This window comes from Pogona vitticeps, chromosome 1 (genome assembly GCF_051106095.1).
Source record: "Pogona vitticeps strain Pit_001003342236 chromosome 1, PviZW2.1, whole genome shotgun sequence".
Taxonomy (NCBI): domain Eukaryota; kingdom Metazoa; phylum Chordata; class Lepidosauria; order Squamata; family Agamidae; genus Pogona; species Pogona vitticeps.
The window spans coordinates 35,147,654-35,166,131 of NC_135783.1; the positions used below are offsets into that span (position 1 = coordinate 35,147,654).

Sequence of the window (18,478 nt, forward strand, 5' to 3'; positions counted from 1 at the left end):
ACAAGGAAAGAAAATACTGGAAATCCAGTCAGTTGCTACTGAAAGTTGATTTAGATGCCATTTTTCTGCTTTTCAGCATAGGATGTTATTTGGCAGAAGGAAATCAGAAAGGATGATATGGAATTTAGATAGAAACATATATAATAATTGGAGCAGCTCATCCAGTCTCGCCTCCAATGTGCTTAGCTCCCGCCACTACTCTGCCATCCACCTGGGATGTCAACAGATGAGTGACAAAGCAGATGAACGGTCTGGGACTCAGGTCCTGTAAGGAACAATAATTTCTTTATTACATTTATGCCTTTCCGCTACTAAATAATAGTGTCCAAGCCTATTTACAATCATAAAATATAATAAAAACAATAACAGAAACAATTGCGAACATAAAACCACTAAAACTGAATAAAAACAGCCAAGATAATAAGTCATTAGAATGAATGACTCTGTAAAAAGTCAAAACCATCCCAGTCAACTAAGCACGGACATATTTCAGTGTAAAAACATGTGCCTTTATACCCATCAGACAAGCAGAAAGTGGACACAGCTCTGAGGGCAATGCACTCTGTAGTCTGAGCCCTGAAGGAGAAAGCCCCCTCCTGTGGGCCTCTGAGGATCTTAACATCTGGACAGGTTCATAATGATGCAGGCAATCCCACAGATATCCAGGCCACAAGGTTAAAAAACAGTACCTGGAACTGGGCTCCGTAAACAATTGGCAACTGATATAAGTATTTCTGTATTGGGGTCATATGTTCTCATGGACAGCCCAGAGGGATACCATGGTCAATCGTATCGCAAGTCACTGAGAGATCCAGTAGATTCAGTAGGGACACACTCCTATCTTGTTTATGGCATAGGTCACCCATAAAGGAGAACAAAACAGTTTCTGCCTCATAACCAGGCCTGAAGCCAGATTGAAATGGATCTAGATCATTCATCTCATTCAGGAACCCCTAGAGCTGAGAAGCCACGACCTGCTCTAGCATCTTGCCCAAGAATAGAATATTAGGGATTGACAGTAATTACCCAATACTGTGGGATCAAGGAGGGGTTTTTCAACAGTGGTCTTAACTACTGCCTTCTTTAAGCATGCTAAGATCCTACCCTGTTACTCCTTGTACCCACTTGGCCAGTCCCTGTCTGACAGCTTTTATAATCCAGGAAGGACAAGGATCCAACAGACATGTGGTAACCTTCACCTCTCCAAGGTGAATTTATTCAAGTAGCTATCACATGGAGTATAGAGCAAGCTTATTTTATTCATTCATTCATTCATTCATTCATTCATTCATTCATTCATTCATTCATTCATTCATTCATTCATTCATTCATTCATTGATTTGATTTGATTTGATTTGATTTATATCCCGCCTATCTGGACCACCAGACCACTCTAGGCGGCTTCCAATACAAGATAAAACAATAAAACACAAAATATGTACATAATCATTCAGTAACAATTATAATAAAATAAAATAAAATAAAATAGAAGAGAATTAGAAAGAAAAGTCAGAAATTAGCTGGAGGGAAGGCCTGGATGTAAAACAAAGTTTTTAACTGGGTTTTAAAGATACCCAGCTTAGGGGCTGCGTGAATCTCCGAAGGGAGGTTATTCCAGAGGTGAGGAGCCACCGCCGAGAAGGCCCAGTTTCATGTCTTCTCCTTCCGGGCCTCTTTCGGCGTCAGGATCCTCAGCCTCACCTCCTGACTCGCACGGGTGATCCGGGTAGACCTTGGTGGAAGCAGGCGTTCCGCCAAATATCGAGGTCCTAAACTGTTTAGGGCCTTGTAAGTAAGCATTAAGACTTTGAAGTCGACGCGGAAACGAATGGGCAGCCAATGCACTGCGGCCAGAGTTGGAGAAATGTGTTGGTATTTTCTCACTCCGGTGAGGAGTCCAGCCGCAGCATTCTGCACCACCTGAAGTTTCCGCATCAGCTTCAAAGGCAGCCCCACGTAGAGTGCGTACAGTGGTCTAATCTTGGGATTACGAGCGCATGCACCAAGGTAGTGAGTGCCCCCGTGTCGAGGTAGGGTCGCAGCCGGGCAATCAGCCAGAGATGGAAAAAGGCGGTATGGACTACCGACGCCACTTGTGTTTCCATGGTGAGCATCGGGTCCAAGTATATGCCCAAGCTGCGGACCCCACTCTTCAGAGCCAGGGCACCCCCCCCCAAACGTGAGAGAGTCACCCAAGCCACCAACCACGGGGCCACCCACCCTCAGAACATCCGTCTTCTCTGGGTTCAGCTTGCTTTCTACTGCTTCAAAGAGCAATGTCCAAACCAGAGGGTTCAAATTACAAGAAAGAAATGTTTAACTAAACTTTAAGCAAACCTCCCGATGGTAAGAGCTGGTACCCAGTGTGGTGTAGTGAGTGCAGAGATGGGCTAGGACTCAGAAGACCAGATTCAAGTCCTTGCTCAGCCACAGAAACTCACTGGAGTCAAACGCAATTTGATAGCACACAATACACACAAACACTATTGACAGTGCGATGGACTATCCTCAGAGACACTGAATTCTCCATTGTAGGAAGCTTTCAAGCAAAGGTTGGTCATCTGTCAATAAGTTCTAGTTGCACCTCCCTACAATAGCAGAAGGTTGAAATAGATGATTCTGGGAATTCTTTATATCACAAAATTCTATGATTCTGTGGACATACCCATGTAAGAGTACGGGGGCAAATGGGGCCCCATTCCCCTTCATATAGATGTGCTAAATGTGCATGGAGCATCTTTCACAAATGTATGGACAACCTGGACGATGTCACTGGGGACTATGGTATTTCATCCCTCCCATGTCTGGCCTGTCATCAAAGCCAGCTTTAAAAAAAAAAAATTAAAAGCCTATTGAAAGTATACACTTGATTGAAGAAGAATGGTACACTCCTATGTGGAATGGTTGCCTTCTCCCACTGAGCTTGCAGCCTTGGGAAGGAGACATTTGGAGCAGTGAGGGAGGAAAGGGACACTCACCTAACCAGCCAGATCAGCCAAATCAAACCCCTGGTGATCACTAGGGTGGCAGATGTGGCAGCCAGACCCGTCTTCATATCCAGCTATAGAAAGTACCGTTGTGGAACTGACTGCTTGAACGAGACTTGATTTTAGGATCTGTTTCTTTAAAGCATATGCTGAAATATATTATATTAAAATACGCAACAAAATGTGCAGAAGATTTTATAGTGAGTTTCAAAAAATGTGACCCAGTTGCTGGAAAGTTGCTGTTAATAGTCGTGTTCATGGTAACAACACTAGTAATAGTACTACTACCACTGTTGTTGCTGGTAGAGGTTGCATAATCCCAAAATAAAAATGGTCCTTGCCTAGTGACCTAGGGTCAAACTACACAAGATATTCATTTCCACATTCAGGAACAATCTTCTTGTAACTTGAAGGGATAACGGACCTTTGTTCTGATTTGAGCATTCCTAACTTCCTCGTTTTGTAAATTAGCTTGCTTTGTTTGTGACCATGAGGTAAACATGGGCTTTATTTGCTCATTTCATGTACTGAGAGGTGAAATAGTGCTCACAGCATGGTTCTATTCAAAGACTGCGTATAATCAAATTATGACCTCAATGTCTCGTATAGCTTGACCCCAAAAACAGGACCACCTGGATTTGGAACATGAGCTTGCCGTTCTCTTGATGTGTACTTGTTTGCTCTTGCTCCTGAGCCTATGAAAACTTCCTCTTCATATTCTAGCAGTCCTGACAAACCTGCTAACACTCTGGCTTTCTGACCAAAAACGAAAAAGAAGGAAGAGAGAAACACACAAACACAGAGAGGTGTGTTTAACTGTTTATCAGACACTCATGTTTTCATGGCTATCCCTTTGAATGTATGGAAGATGTGCAGCCCTAGGCTACAGTCACCTGAACATTTCAGATGGATTTGTGTGATTTATTTATTAGCAACAATGGATTCCTCTCATAATTCAAGTCGATACTCAATTATTTATTTCTCCTCTAAATAGGCAAAAGCTCTTAAATATTTGATGGCACCAGCTTCAACACCTCTGTACAATTTAATTGGACTACCTTTGTCTCTGGCAGGGTCCATGATGGGTATCCTGTGAACTGCCAGCATCAATATCTAGATCAGCTTGTGTCTGGGCACAGGTCAAAGTTCTGCCCATTATAATCAACAAGAGTTTAATCAATAATCTTTTTTTTCTTTAAAGAGCTACACTTGCAGCTCCTGCCTATGAGGGAATGAGATGAAGGCCTGGATTGCATGCAGAAGATCCAGACATGGGTTGGGTCCTAGGCATTTCCACTTCAAAGGATCAGGCCACATGGTAATGGAAAAATATTACTACTGCCTGAAGCAAAGAATAGACAGCATCTTCCTCTCCATGTACAGAAGCTGACTAGACCAGCAGCTGAACTTTACTTCATCCCTGGCAAAGAGACATGGTTCTACACCTGAAATAAGCAGTCTAATTTAGGGGTGCAGGTCAGGCCACATGGAAGTCACAACTTTGTCCTCTAAGAAGCAAGAGGGACAGCCAGGGGGCGGGGAAATAACAACTAGGGGCATTCCCAGGCTGTCACTGCTGCTCAACATCTGGTGCCTGAGGCAGTTGTCCCACTGTGCATTATACTAGGCCTGATTCTGGAAAGATCTTCACTTAAGACATGGAGAGCTCCTGCCACTTAAAGCACAAAGGCTGAAATCCTGTTGCTAATTGTAGTAAGTCACAACTAGAGCAGGCCCACCTGAATCAATTGAACTTATAGAGGAGTTGACTCACCAATGCCCCAGTGATTCAATAGACCTACTCAAGTTGTGACATATTATGCTAAGCAATAGGATTTCAGCCAAAATATCTGGACAGATGGACAAGTGAGTTTATATAATCCATGCTTCTGGATTTTTGTTGCCTAGGTAGATGCAAAAGGATTTCAGTTTTATTCCACTTTTGTTTTTTATATGGGATAAGGGTCACCCATCATGCCCTGGAATATCCAATCCACTTCTGTTATGCCTTCTTTTTATCCACTTGTGATGTAAATATCATCGACCATAAACAATTGTTTTCATTGTAATTGGCAGGTAGATACAGTGCTTACTCACACTGTTCCATAGAAATAGACAATGTTCCACTGACGAGACATTAAACAAAGTGAGGGCAATCCTATTTTCCCACTGTGCTCTTTCATGCACTGGTAAAATGTTCAGGTTGTACTGACCTGCATCTCAGCAGGAAACAGCGCTTTGCAGAAGCTTGGATAAAGGATAATCAAACAGCTGCACCCTAGGCAAGAAGCCAGAAGAGGCTTTATAGAAGTAGATTACAGATAGGGCCACCTCAAGTCATTTGAGTGCCTGAGGATGATGCCCAGTTCTATACCACACAACAATGACAACTGAACTGGTAGCAGAACCTACTGTGATTTGATTTGCTAAAACTTATTGAATTCAAGCAGAGAAGACCAAGAAAAGGTCATGGACAAACAGAAGAAAGAAAAAATGTCACAGGGATCATGGAAGGAAGGGATGCTTCTTTTGTGGTGATCTGTGGAGTGTGTGCAATGTTTGTCTTCATGCCTGAGAACAACATGGTGCACACATGTTGCAAGTGCAAACTGGTTGCACTGTTGGAAGAGAAAGTGGAAGAACTGGCGCAGCGAGTAGCCACACTCAAAGCTATTAGAGAAGATTAAAATTACATAGAACTCTTGAGCAGCAACAGCCGAGAGAGGCACCGGATGAACTGCATCCAAGAGTTTTGAAGGAACTGGCTGAAGAACTCTGAGAGTCACTGTTACCTTCTTGGAATCATGAAGGATGAGTGAAATGCCAAATGACCGGAGGAGGGCTAACATTGTCCTTATCTTCAAAAAGGAGGAATCTGAGAACTATCGACCAGTCAACCTAAAATTAATCCCAGGGAAAATTCTAGAGCAGATTATAAAATGTTCACTCTGTAAGCACTTTGAAAAATATCCAGTGATAACCAGAAACCAGCATAGATTTGTCAAGAACAAATCCTGCCAGACTAACCTTATCTCTATTTTTAAAATGTGGTCATCTCCCTCATAGGTGGCTGGGCAGCTTAGTGGTTTAGTTATCAGGCTGCAGAGCCAGAAGTTGGGAGTTTGATTCCCCACTACACCTCCAGTGAGTATAGACAGTCTATCAGTGGTTCTTAACCTTTGTTATTCAGATGCTTTTGAACTGCAACTCCCAGAAACCCCAGTCAGCACAGCTAGTGGTGAAGGCTTCTGGGAATTGCAGTCCAAAACTCCCGAGTAACCCAAGGTTAAGAACCAGTGGTCTATGTGGTCTTGGGCAATCTGCACAGTTTCAGGGTGCCCCCAAAAGAAAGGAATGGTAAACTACTTCTGAGAATTCTGTACCTGGAAAAACCCTAAAAAGGATTGCCATAAATTAGAATTGACTTGACAGCATTTTATTATGTTAATATCCTTGGTAGACAGTGGGAATGCTGTAGATGTAATATGCAGAACTAGGCCTCGAGAAAAGATGCCTGAGGGGAGATATGATAGTACTCTTCAAATACTTGAAAAAGTGTTGTACAGAAGAGGGGCAGGATCTGTTCACAGTCATTCCAGAGTGCAGGTCACATAATAATGGGCTCAAGTTACAAAAAGTCAGATTTCAGTTGAATATCAGGAAAAACTTTCTGTTACAGCAGTACCAGTGGAACCAATTGCCTCAAAAGGTGGTGAGTGTTCCTGTGGTGGAGGGATGCAAGAGAAAATTAGACAACCAACTGTCAGATATACAGTACTTTGATTTGGATTCCTTTATTGAGCAGGGAGTTGGATTCAATGGCCTTATAGGTCCCTCCCAATTCCATTATTTTATGTTTCTATAAAAAGAAAACAAGAACGCAAGGGGGAGGTAGAGTTCTTGTGATAAAACGTATGATAGGTCACATACGTGTTACTTAATTAAATTGCAAAGGTTTATGACGGGTACCAACCAATGTATTTCCCATCACATACAGAAATACTTCTCTTAATAAATTGTCACCTTTGCATCTCAAACATTCTTCAGAATGTGGGTCATAAAACAAAATATCTATCTGTAGTTTAACAACTGTGCAGGGCCATAAATGTGTAGACTACAAAAGCAGAATTCTGGGATCATACTCATTGTATAATATTTGCTGGTCTTTGACTGTCATAAAGTTAATGAATGAATTGCATAATATGAACAATTTATTTAATTGAAAACCACTACATGTAGGGTTGTAGCAATCAGTTTAGACACACTGTACAGGAAACTCATAAACTAGATTTACATTCAGTTTGATTTAAACTGATTCTTCCTTGCAGAGGAGGATGTCACAGTCTCCTGAAAAATGGCGTAAGTGAGCATAGCCAACCTTTCAGTAGAGCATTCATTTTAAAATGAACCAGGCTTCTAAACTACTGTAGAGCTACCAACTTGCCTGCATGATTGCTTGCAAGAAAAGCATGGATGTGTCCCAACCATCAGTGCCTCCCATAGGAATAGAAGCAGCAAAGCCAGCCTGTACAGGCATCATCTGCAATATTTTTAAAAGTTGCCAATGGATCCATCCTTTGCCTGCCAAGGAAAAAAAAGATTAAAAAAACTGGTGGTTGTGTCTTGCTTTGAATAAGGAAGGTGAAATTGGACAGTTTTTCTGTCTCGCATATTCAAATTTCCAAAACACAGGCTCTTCCATTTTAAAATATGAAGAAATATTTTTGGAAAAGTCTTCATAACAAACAGCAAAATGCTGTCCTCTCTGCACAGGCCATGAAATTAAATTGTGTGCCATTTGCACTGAAACGTTTCAAGAGGAAGGTGTATCTGAGACTCCTTGTCCATGCCCTGGTGGTTACACACTTCTGGTGGGTCTCCTCCTTCTTCATTTCATCCTCTAACCCTGATACAGAATATTGTGGTACTTATCTTATTTTAAACTTATTTCATTACACCCAGATATCTCATCATTGTAGGGCATTGCATTGGCTGTCTATCAATTCAAGGATATAGAGTATTTTAAAATCCTTGTCCTGCTGTTTAAAGGCCTCTGTTGTTCCTTGTCCTAATTAATTTAGCAGAGCTGGCATCATGGAATACTCCTCATAAGAGGACTTGGTTTGCAGATCCTAGACGTTTATTGGTCCCTTGGCCTAAGGTGGCAACTTCTAGGCTTTGGGCATTTTCCTACTCGGTTCCAAAGCTGTGGAAATCTCACCCTCAGCACTTGCGTATGGAACCAGAGTTAGGCAAGGTTTGAAAATCCATGTATTACTCTTACACCTCCCTAAAATGTAACTACAAAGCATAAACAGTTGATTCACACACAGAATTACTTACCTTTCCTGACCCACATCAGCCTCCTGGCATGCCCCAGGACCCTCCCCTGCAGCCACTTAGAGCTGCCATTACAGAAGAGGGATCTGGAAGGGCTCCCACCATCAGACTGGGATTCTCTGCACTGCCAACAGTAGGGCAGACAGGACAGACAGCCTGAGGCCCACCTTTCTCAGACCACTTCCTGGAGATGAATAACACCACAGTATTTATTGAACATTTGTTTTCTTATTTATTGGGGGGGGGGAAATGTATAACCAAAACTTTGCTGCCTAGATCTGTACAATTCAAAGGAGAATGTACATGTGATATTAAGGCATTTGTTAAATGTTGTGTTGCATGTTTGTATATTATTGATTTATTGTAATGCACTCTGGGTAACACACAATATGGTTGTTGTCGTTATTCAAGTCTTTATAGGGATCAAAGACAAGGAGTACCTCGGGGGGGGGGGGGAACGAGAGGCAACAAACCAAATTCAGCACAAATATGGCTGAAAAAACACTGATTCAAAGCCAGGCTTAAGAACTAGTCGCTCAAAGTGCTTGGTCTTGATCAAGGATGGACAATCTCCAGAGCCTCAAAGGTCACACATGCCCATCCTGGACCTTGGAGGATTGTGGCTGCTCTCACATCCAAAATATTTTTCTTTTTAAATTACTTTTTTTTTTTTAAAAAAATGGAAAGCCTCTCTGCCAGCAGAAACCACATTTCTCCTTTAAAAACTACAAAAACTGAAAGGGAGGGACCGTGGGTACACACAGTTGCCAGAGAAGGCAACAGTTGACTCCTGTGCCTCCCTAGAGAGAGTACAAGGGGAATTATAAGCCAGTTTTTGGCAGGGGAAGATATTGGGGGGGGCAAGCAGGAGAGGGGTACACATAAGAGAGGTGCACATAAGATACATGGGCAGCCCTTTGTCCACTCATTTCCAGCTGAGCAAATCTGTTTGGTTTTTCTTTATTTCTTATTGTTTAATACCTGAAGTTTTTCCATGCTGCCTATGAAGGAACTTGCACATTATTGATAAATTTGTATCAAAAAATTAAGGGAAACATTTTTCCCTCCACGCCTAGTTCTCGCGCACATAACTCTGAATTTCCCTGCTCCTCAAGGCCACTGAGTGCGTGGCATTGTCTTCCTTTGCATTAAACAGCTTTAGACCCATAACTGCCCATAAGAGTACAGTATAGCCCTCTTCCACCAAACAACACATCTTGGGGCAGGGGAGCGGGGATAATAGGAATAAAATGAAATGTGAAAAAGCAGCGGATTGTTAAAAGGTTACATGTTCTGCATTTGAAGTGGAGTGTGGAAGAGGGAAAGATTTTTCCCTTTTCCCCTTTTAAACCTGAACATACGATTGGCTATGAATTGCTGAAAGAATAAATAAATGCAGTAGCTCAATAATCTGGTTTAAATGTTCCCTTGAATAAGGCATATTTGAAAGGCACTGATAGAATCTCATGAAATGACATAAACCTCAAAGGGTTGTGCGCAGTTGCAGCCAAAGAAGGCCAGCTCAGTCAAGTAGAAGTCCCTTTGGGCCTGCGGTAGAAACCTCCCTTTTTCCAAATGCATTGAACATAGAGACGGAAAGCTGAATGCAGGATTGCTGAGATCAGGGCTATTCTGGTGCAAGCAAGTTATGTACTGCTGCTGATCGGGGAGGATTCATGAACCAGCCTGCTCACCCATTGCAGTTAAAAACAACACTGGGACTATTCTGGGGCTCTTGCTATGGTGAGAACTTGAACTAGGACTTATCAGAGGTCTGAGTCACTTGGGAGGCCTCCGTGCAAAACGAGGGCTGTTATAAATAGAGGATAATCACACCGAGAGCAGCAACAGAAACATCCACATTCCCACTGTGCTGCTTTTAGATGGCAAAGGGCTGTTTTTATCAACTGTCACGTGGTTGTTTTCATTTTTTAAAAAATACACTAACAGAATTAGGGAGCTAGTGGGATTTTCAGTGACTTTGTGCACCCTTTGACTGGTCTAACTGTGACTACAGTGGGGTCTTGACTTGAGAACTTAATCCGTATTGAAAGGCGGTTCTCAAGTCAAAAAGTCTGTAGGTCAAGTCTCCATTGACCTACAGTGCATTGAAAACCGATTAATCCCGTAACAGGCCGTTTTTGTTCCATTTTGGTTTTTTTCTGGTCTGTAAGTCAATTCTCAGGCTGCAAGTCAAACCTAAATTTTGCGGCCAGAGAAGTCTGTAACTCAAAAAGTCTGTAAGTCAAGCCGTCTGTAAGTCAAGGGTCCACTGTACAAGTAGCGAGAGCTAAGGCGGGATTTGTGGCAGCTAGGGCTTGGAAACGAAGGCGGGGAGAAAGTGTTATATTGACGGTTATAAGATGTAACTCCCAAAGGCCTCAATGCTACCAGGCCTATTGGGCAGAACAGAAGGGGATCCTTTTTGTTTGGGGTGGAAATCAGGAGGCGCAGTTAGAACTTATGCCATCTCCTCCAAGACCAGGACAATCCTAGTTCCATTCAGTTAAGTTTTACATTTCTTTGAAATCTGAATTTAAAGTCAGATGTTGCTCTGATTTTAAAGGAGATTTTAATGATTATTAGTGAAGATATGTGTGGAGCTGTTTTTCAGATTCAAGAGGCTGAACTGCACACATTGCACAGTTGTAGTTTTGGAAGACCAGGAGGTGGGGCAGGGATTCCTGCAGCCCGGCCTTTGAGTGGCCAGCTGCTGGAGGAGGCAGAGAAGGGAAAGCTGGGCTGCTGCCCATACTGGAAGATTGTGTGATGGCGAAGAATGGAGCCATGTGCACCAGCAATTCAGTGGGTGATCTGGGGTGGTGGTGGAAGGAATGCACAGCAGCTGTGCTGCCATGCAGATGACTTATGATGAAGGGGCATAAAGCATTTCATTAATCAAACCTTCCGCCCTGGGCTCAGTGTTCCAACCCACCAAAGCTGTCCAGATTGCTGTTCTAGAAATCTGTCAGAGAAATAAAGGTACTGGTAATCTGTTTTGGTCAAATTTCACCCACCTTCCACATGGAGGGAAAACTAATTTTTTCATCAGATGGTGCTTCAGATCTTTAGCTGGCTATCTCTACAAACTCACTGGGTTTAGAAGAATTTTGTTAATGAAGCATCTGCCTTTCATGCAAGCCAGAAGCCAATAACTCCTGATCTTTCACAGTTATTAGCAAAATATTCCAGGAGAAAAAGTCACGTTGAAAAGGGCTGCTGTTCTGAGAAAACAATAATACTAATAATAATCAATTCTTGTAGAAAAATATTTTAATAAAAGGCATTAACTTTCAAGAAAATATCTGTATAGTAACAACATTTTTAGGCAAAAGTGCACAGAAGTATACATGTCCGGGGTCAATATACATCATTTATTTTGACACAGTTTATTTCACTTTGCTCAGTCTAAATAGACATTGATCTGGAAAGAAAATAAAGCCCTCCCACCAGCTATGGAGCTTGCTGAAAGAACTTCCACAAGGATGGGACTGTTCTGCAATGTATTCCAAATTTATACTAAGGAAGGTGCAATTCACTAGAGTGCTCTCCTGGCAAAAGCACCATTTAGATGGATGATGTTCTACAATTTCTAATGCAATTTTACCATGGATTGTGCCCCAGCTCAGAATGGCAAGTACTACAAAATGGTATCCTTCCAAAGGTGCCTCTTGGAGAAAAGGATAGTACAATCAAACAAAATTATCAATGATGAATGTTGAATTTACATACATTTGACATTGGTGTGACCAAGACCACGTATTTGTAAAAGGCAGGATTAATAGGCTAATTAAGGCAAACACTGATGCCATTGAAAACTGAAAAGAGCTGGACTTTGAACAGCTATTCCAAAAAGGAACACAGTTATAATTTTGAATATAGGCATTGAATTAGTCAGCAATATGCTACTAGCAAAGAATCAGGGAAGCCAGATCTGCACAGTTTCCTACAGAAGGAGTTGTCACCCAGTCATAAAGACACAAAAAGAGACAGCTCTGCTTCAGTTCTGATCTGCTGCCTTTCCCGGTAAGGATTCTTGCAAATATAAATGAATCAAGATTAAAAACAAAAACCGTCCAAATGTTGTGAAATTGCAGCTGCTTAAAAGGTGCTCAGATGGGCTCTTTTCTGCTGCTGGTTACACCACATGCTACAGTTCTCCCTTCAGCAAATGTGTTCTGTCAGGGGGCAGTCAGCTTTGTAGATGTCAGAAATGCCAATGGTGGAAATAAGCCCTGGCACAAAAGCCTAATGCAGGTATGTCCTGTAATGGGGTGGGCAATTTCCAGAGATCCAGAGACCACAGATAGCATTCTTAAACTACAGTTTCCTGTTATATCTGAAATAGAACACTACAATGTAGGAAAATCCAGAAATACTGAATTAAAACGTGGAAGAGAAAAGGAGAAGGGAGTGCATGAGTTTAGTGCCTGTATTTGGTTCAGTTCACCATTACTTAACTGGACCAAAGCTACTGGCTGAAATACAATAGTAAGCTGTGATTAGGCAAGGTCTGTTAAATCAATAGAACAAGTTGACTCACCAAGTCCCTAATGATTCAGTGGGCCTATTCTAGCTGTGGCTATTGGATTTCAGCCAATAGTGGCACCTTACTTTGAGCTACTCAAAATGTATCGCAGTGGAACTGGAACCACACTTAACCTATGGGTGTCATAATCTGAAACAGCAAATAGAAAAACATAGCTACCCTGTTTCCCCGAAAATAAGACAGGGTCTTATATTAATTTTTGCTCCAAAAATGCATTAGGTCTTATTTTCAGGGGGTGTCTTATTTTTTTCATGTATGGCAATCTACATTTATTCAGATACAGTCCTGTCATCTTATTCTGGTTGCTGCACAATGATGGAGGTGGGGTTTATTTTTGGGGTAGGGCTTATATTATGAGCATCTTCAAAAAAACTTATTAGGGCTTATTTTCAGGTTAGGTCTTATTTTCAGGGAAACAAGGTAGTCAGGAGCATTTACTAGAGACATTTTTTTTTAAAAAAAGGATGCACACACACAAATTTTCTAAAACAGTTTTCATTTTATAATCAACTTTGTTTTACATGAACAGAAACACACCAGCATTTTGTGCAAAAAATATTTAAATAAATTTTGCTTGTTCTTTATACATTCTGATATACATATGTAACAAGGTTTATGGCACTATAACCAGAATAAAAAAGGGAAAAAATAATTGCTTTTGTTGGATTCTTTCTTCTTAATTAAGCCAGCCACTTTTGCATTGTTTTTTAAAAATATTTTTTATTATTATTAATGGGCAGCCAGTTGTAACTGGCCTGAACACTCAAAATAAAGAACTCTCTCCATTCCCAAAAACTGTTATTGCACAAGAAGCCAGTAAAGGCATATGGCATAAAATAGTCAAGTCCCTTGGTGTTAAAATGTTCTGTCCCACCCACTGCCCACCCCTACCAATAGAAAAATAGTACCAGAAGATGAAATATGGCAAATAAAAAGTTTTCTTTAGTCAGGAGTGTGAGAGAGTGATCTGCAGATAGTTTAAGCTGCTCTGACCTTCATTGCACCAGCAAGCATTTTGCTTACGTTTTCTTTAGCAAAGCCTTTGCAAACTCAAGGCCTGTGGATTTAGTTGTCTTTTTGCTTTTGTTTTGGCTGGTTGTGTTTTATTTTTTTAAAACATAGCTGTCCTCGGTCTATGAACCTGCACAGACTACTTAGTCATAATCTCTACAAGTAGCTGAATCACCAAAAAAAAAAATAAAAAATGTATATATTCTTTTTGGTCATTCAGCTACTTGTAGCTGAATCACCAAAAAGTGATATATATACATATATAGTCCAGTTTCTTTCTCTCACACACGTAGATTAAAAAAAATCAGTGTCTTCTTTAAACATCTCTCCTTCATCCATTTTTTGAAGTGAATTGGACTTGCAATGGCATTCACCTCAATATTTGTGAAGTCCTTGCATTTGTAGAGCCTTTTCTTCAAAAACCTTTTTTTGTCCAGAGTCTGTATTGAAAATAAACCCTCCCCGAATAAAACTAAAAAGAAAAGAAAAGAAAAAACACCCAAGCCTCCTGAAGTCCAGGTCAAGTGAAGAAGATGATCATCTGACGCTGATGCTTCTTTACTGTCACACAACAGTCTCGACCCCAATGAGCTTTGGCGTAAGGATGCGGGGTGTGACTCCATTGTTCAGATCTTCTTCAAACTCCAATAATTGCCCCATAAAATTAAGATTAGGAGAAATGATTGGCCGCTTGCCTTTGACAAACTTATAGGCATCAGTCATGGTCATCCGCGTGTGCTTCATAAGGTAAGCAATGACAATGGTGGCAGAACGTGACACACCAGCCTGGCAGTGGATAAGGAGACCTTTCCCACACTGGTGAGCTTCCTCTGAAAAGAAAAGAAACACAGGTAGACTTTCAGTTCAAGGCCCACCACACAATGCAGCATTCCAAGCAGCCCACTGCTCTACTGTAGAGGGATAACAAATTGAAAAAAAAGACTCACATGTAACACTAGGATATGATTTAACACAAGGATAGGCAAGAATGGCCTCCCAGATCATGTGAGATGGTATTTCCCCAACTCATTGCCATTGGCTATGCTGGTTAGGATAAGAGAGGCAACCCAAAAATTTATGGAGGTCTAGCATTTGGGGTTGTCAGTTGAACAGTTTTCTGTTCCTTGAGATGCCAGGGCCAAGATCTCTGAGTTGAGCTCTCGTAACGTAACAGGGAATAGGCCCTTGTATCGCCATTGCCGAATTTTGTGTGTTTGTGTGTGCGCATCCTAAGGAATGAACTATGATTCCATTTCACATTCCCCTAATCTTGGCTGGTCAATATGTTGAAGCCAGTATATATATATTTTCCTTTCAAAACCTCTGCTTTCCATGCTTGGCCAGCAAAACTCACTGTAGGGGTGGGATGGCCACTTACATGTCAACAAAAGCGACATGCATCACTAAAAAGAAGAGAAGCTCCTCAAATGGACGGCTCTCCTCCTTAAGGAGGACATATGGCTACCCTACTATAAACTCCACATGCACAATTTGCACTTCTGATAAGCATTTCTAAAACTTAGTCTAGCTTGCAGTTCAGAAAATACTCAAGATGATACTCATAGCCCTCTTCCTCTCTACCCTCCAAATTTTCCTTGCTGTGACAAATTTGCATGCAAACCCTTTGCAAAAATGATGCTGACAAAAGAAATGCCACTCATGCACTCATGCATTTTATATGTTCCAAACACTGTAGCTGAATGGTTAATGTACAAAAGCAGCAACCTATTCCACAGACATTTTTATAGCAGGTTATTTTGCATGCTACCTGGACAACTTCCAAGTGTTAGTAGAAGATGTGAGGACTGTCCATACTAACCACACTAGTGATTCCACTGGAGAATATGCATGCACTCTGACTAGGAAGAGTATGGAATTATCTGTTTCTGCTAACAATATCATTTGCAGGCTATGCATTTTTGATCAGGTAATATGCCACTCTCATGACTATGACATTCTCTTTTGTGCTTCAGCAATATGATACAGAATCATTGTGCAAAGAGGGAATAATATTAATGCAGACCCAAGAAAGTATGAATATTGTGTATATAAAATTAGTGGCATCTGCCACAAAATATTGCAGTGTGGATCCTTTATGGCACGGGTGTGCATATACAATGTATGAGTCCACACACATAAATGCATATGCATGAGTACTGTATGAAAGCAGATGGCAAGAAAAGAAGAAAAAAATATGATAGATGAGCCTTAAGGATGTTAAAATTAAGATTAGCTGAATGATATGAGATGACAGAGATGTGATTTGTCCTAAATGCCAAAGGCACAAGTGACATTGCTATTAATAGCTCTTCTGCTGTGGGGAAAAAAGAAGAAATTGACACACTAAGATCAGATTGGACTACAACTCCCTTCATTCCTCATGACTGGTTAAGGCTGATGGGAGTTGCAGTCCAGCACCATCCAGAAGACCACAAATTGCCCAGCATTCTGATCATACGTGTGTACAACAGCATGGAAGCCAGAAAGAATCCATGATTGTAATTCTGACCACATTTTTCAAAGATGTGATGATGGTTTTAATTCACATCATCTACCCATCCCATATTGGGGGGGGGAGGGGGGAGAAAAACTATTCAAAATCTGTTTAAAGCATCCATGATAATTTTTCATCTAATTTAAGTTGGCCCATGGGCAAAGTGAAGCACCATTTTAGAAAAACAATATTTGTCTTACTAAAAAGTCAAGGCTATGAAATATTTGTTTATCAAATAGACAAAGCTTTAGGCTACAGTTGGCAAAATGAAACAAGAGGGATGGCTGTTGACTTGGCGGGGAGGGGGGGAAATACTTCTCTGTACTGTACTTCCTAGTATATTATATAGTCTCTGAAGTCTATGAAGCACTGACCGAAAGTAGTTTGAGATCTTGCACCCCATTCCATTGTCCTTGCATTCAAACCAATCCTGCAGCCACCTTAGGGGCACAATCTCATCTATCAAGATTATGCAAGATCAGCCCCAGGCAATCTAACTTGTATTTGTCAATGTGTAACAGAAAGCAGACAATTAGTGTGTTGTGCTGAATAGACTGTTGGGCTAGGCCTCTGGAGACATGGATTAAAAAATCCCCACTTGGCCATGGAAGTTCCCCTGAGGGTGGCAATGGTTAACCATCCCTTGAACATCTCACATACATCAAACAGCCTGTCAGGGATACTATAATTTGGGAGTAACTAGATGACACACAACCAACATACAAGCATATCTAACTATAAGTGACCAGTGGTAGCACCAGAGGCAAATAATGATCTATTCAAAGGCCTAGATCCAAAAAAGTAAGTAGCACTAGCCTGGCCCCTTACACAAAGAGACCCAGTTCCACAACAATCAGCTCAGAATCAAATGTATACAAAATTATGGAAGCAGCGATTACAGCAATTTGCTAGGAAAGAAAGGATAGCAGACTGAGATAGTTACCGATGAATTCAAAAGCCTCTTCGAAATACTGCCTGAGATTCTGCTTGTTGCTGTCGGTAGCTGGGAGCCGCTTGTAGTTGAACAAACCCTTCTCATAATGATAGAGGGGGAGGTGGGTGGTGACGTTGATGATGTAGCCAATGTTCAGCCGCTGCATCTTCTCCAAGTCCTGAGCATCATGCTCGTTGCCGAGGAACAAGAAGGGCAAGATGGGGGTGAGCTCGGCATTCTCAATGTCTGGAGTGGTCGGGACGGATTGAGGTAGCGTACAGGTCACCGCGGCAGCAACACTCCCACCTCCTCCACCACTGTCGGGGCACTCTTGAAGCTGGAGGGAGTTATCACAGAGGTTCTCATGGTTCTGTTTGAAACCGCTGAGTCCACCTGAAATGGAGAGTGACTTCTAAACATGGGCTTTCAGGTTGAAACAAGAGTGACACAGAGCTTGCGTACAGACTTTAAGTATGCCTATACTACACTTTTTAATACCATATAAAACAGGCTTGTCCAATCCACGGCCCGAGTGGAGGGTCAGCTCGTAATGCGGCCCAGTGCAATTTTTTATTTTTAAAGAAATTCCAAAGTTTCAAGTTACACTGCCGGCGCTTGTGGCCGGAATGTGGCCGGGGCATGTCACAACAGTAGAGGGGGAGAGAGGGAAGGAAGGAAGGAGTGGGAGGGGAGGGGACAGGGGGGCTGCGTGACTGCATTGTGCCATCCCTGTCAATAGGTGGACCCCCTCCCGGCCCCATGAAGCCGCCGGAGTTGAAGCTGGCAGCCTCTGGTGTCTGAGATCGCAGCTGCCAGTAAGCGTGCTTGGAGCGGGGCTGTGGAGGATGGCTAGGGCTGCCCCCCCATGCGGCCCAAACTAAATGTATGTGTGGCCCAAACCAAATTTTCATCTTCTGATGTGGCCCAGGGAAGGTGAAAGTTTGGACACCCCTGATATAAAAAGTCATGGTTCTGTCCCATGGAATCCTGGGATTTGTAGTTTCATGGGAGGCCTGGAGTTGTCCAGGAGGGTAACTTCACTAATTGCTTGGTAGTATTGTCTGGTAAGAGAGCCTTAGCGGTGAAGTTCACTAGAGATCTCTAACAGATAATTCTAAGTACCTCAGCCAACTACAAATCCTAAAATTCTGTAGGGTTTTCTC

At 41.9% G+C, this 18,478-nt stretch overlaps 1 protein-coding gene across 2 annotated transcripts in view; it reads right to left on the reverse strand.

Moving 5' to 3' along the window:
- Window positions 1-11,582: 11,582 nt before the first annotated feature.
- The window catches only part of DUSP10 (dual specificity phosphatase 10), a 56,050-nt gene continuing 49,154 nt past the window's right edge, over window positions 11,583-18,478 (reverse strand). For both annotated transcript variants that reach the window (XM_072990574.2, XM_072990577.2), the window contains exons 3-4: window positions 17,325-17,708; window positions 11,583-14,717 (exon numbers count right to left, since the gene is read on the reverse strand). In XM_072990574.2, coding sequence (XP_072846675.1) covers window positions 14,452-14,717; window positions 17,325-17,708 — 650 coding nt within the window. In that variant the 3' untranslated portion in view covers window positions 11,583-14,451. The remainder of the gene's footprint in view (window positions 14,718-17,324; window positions 17,709-18,478) is intronic.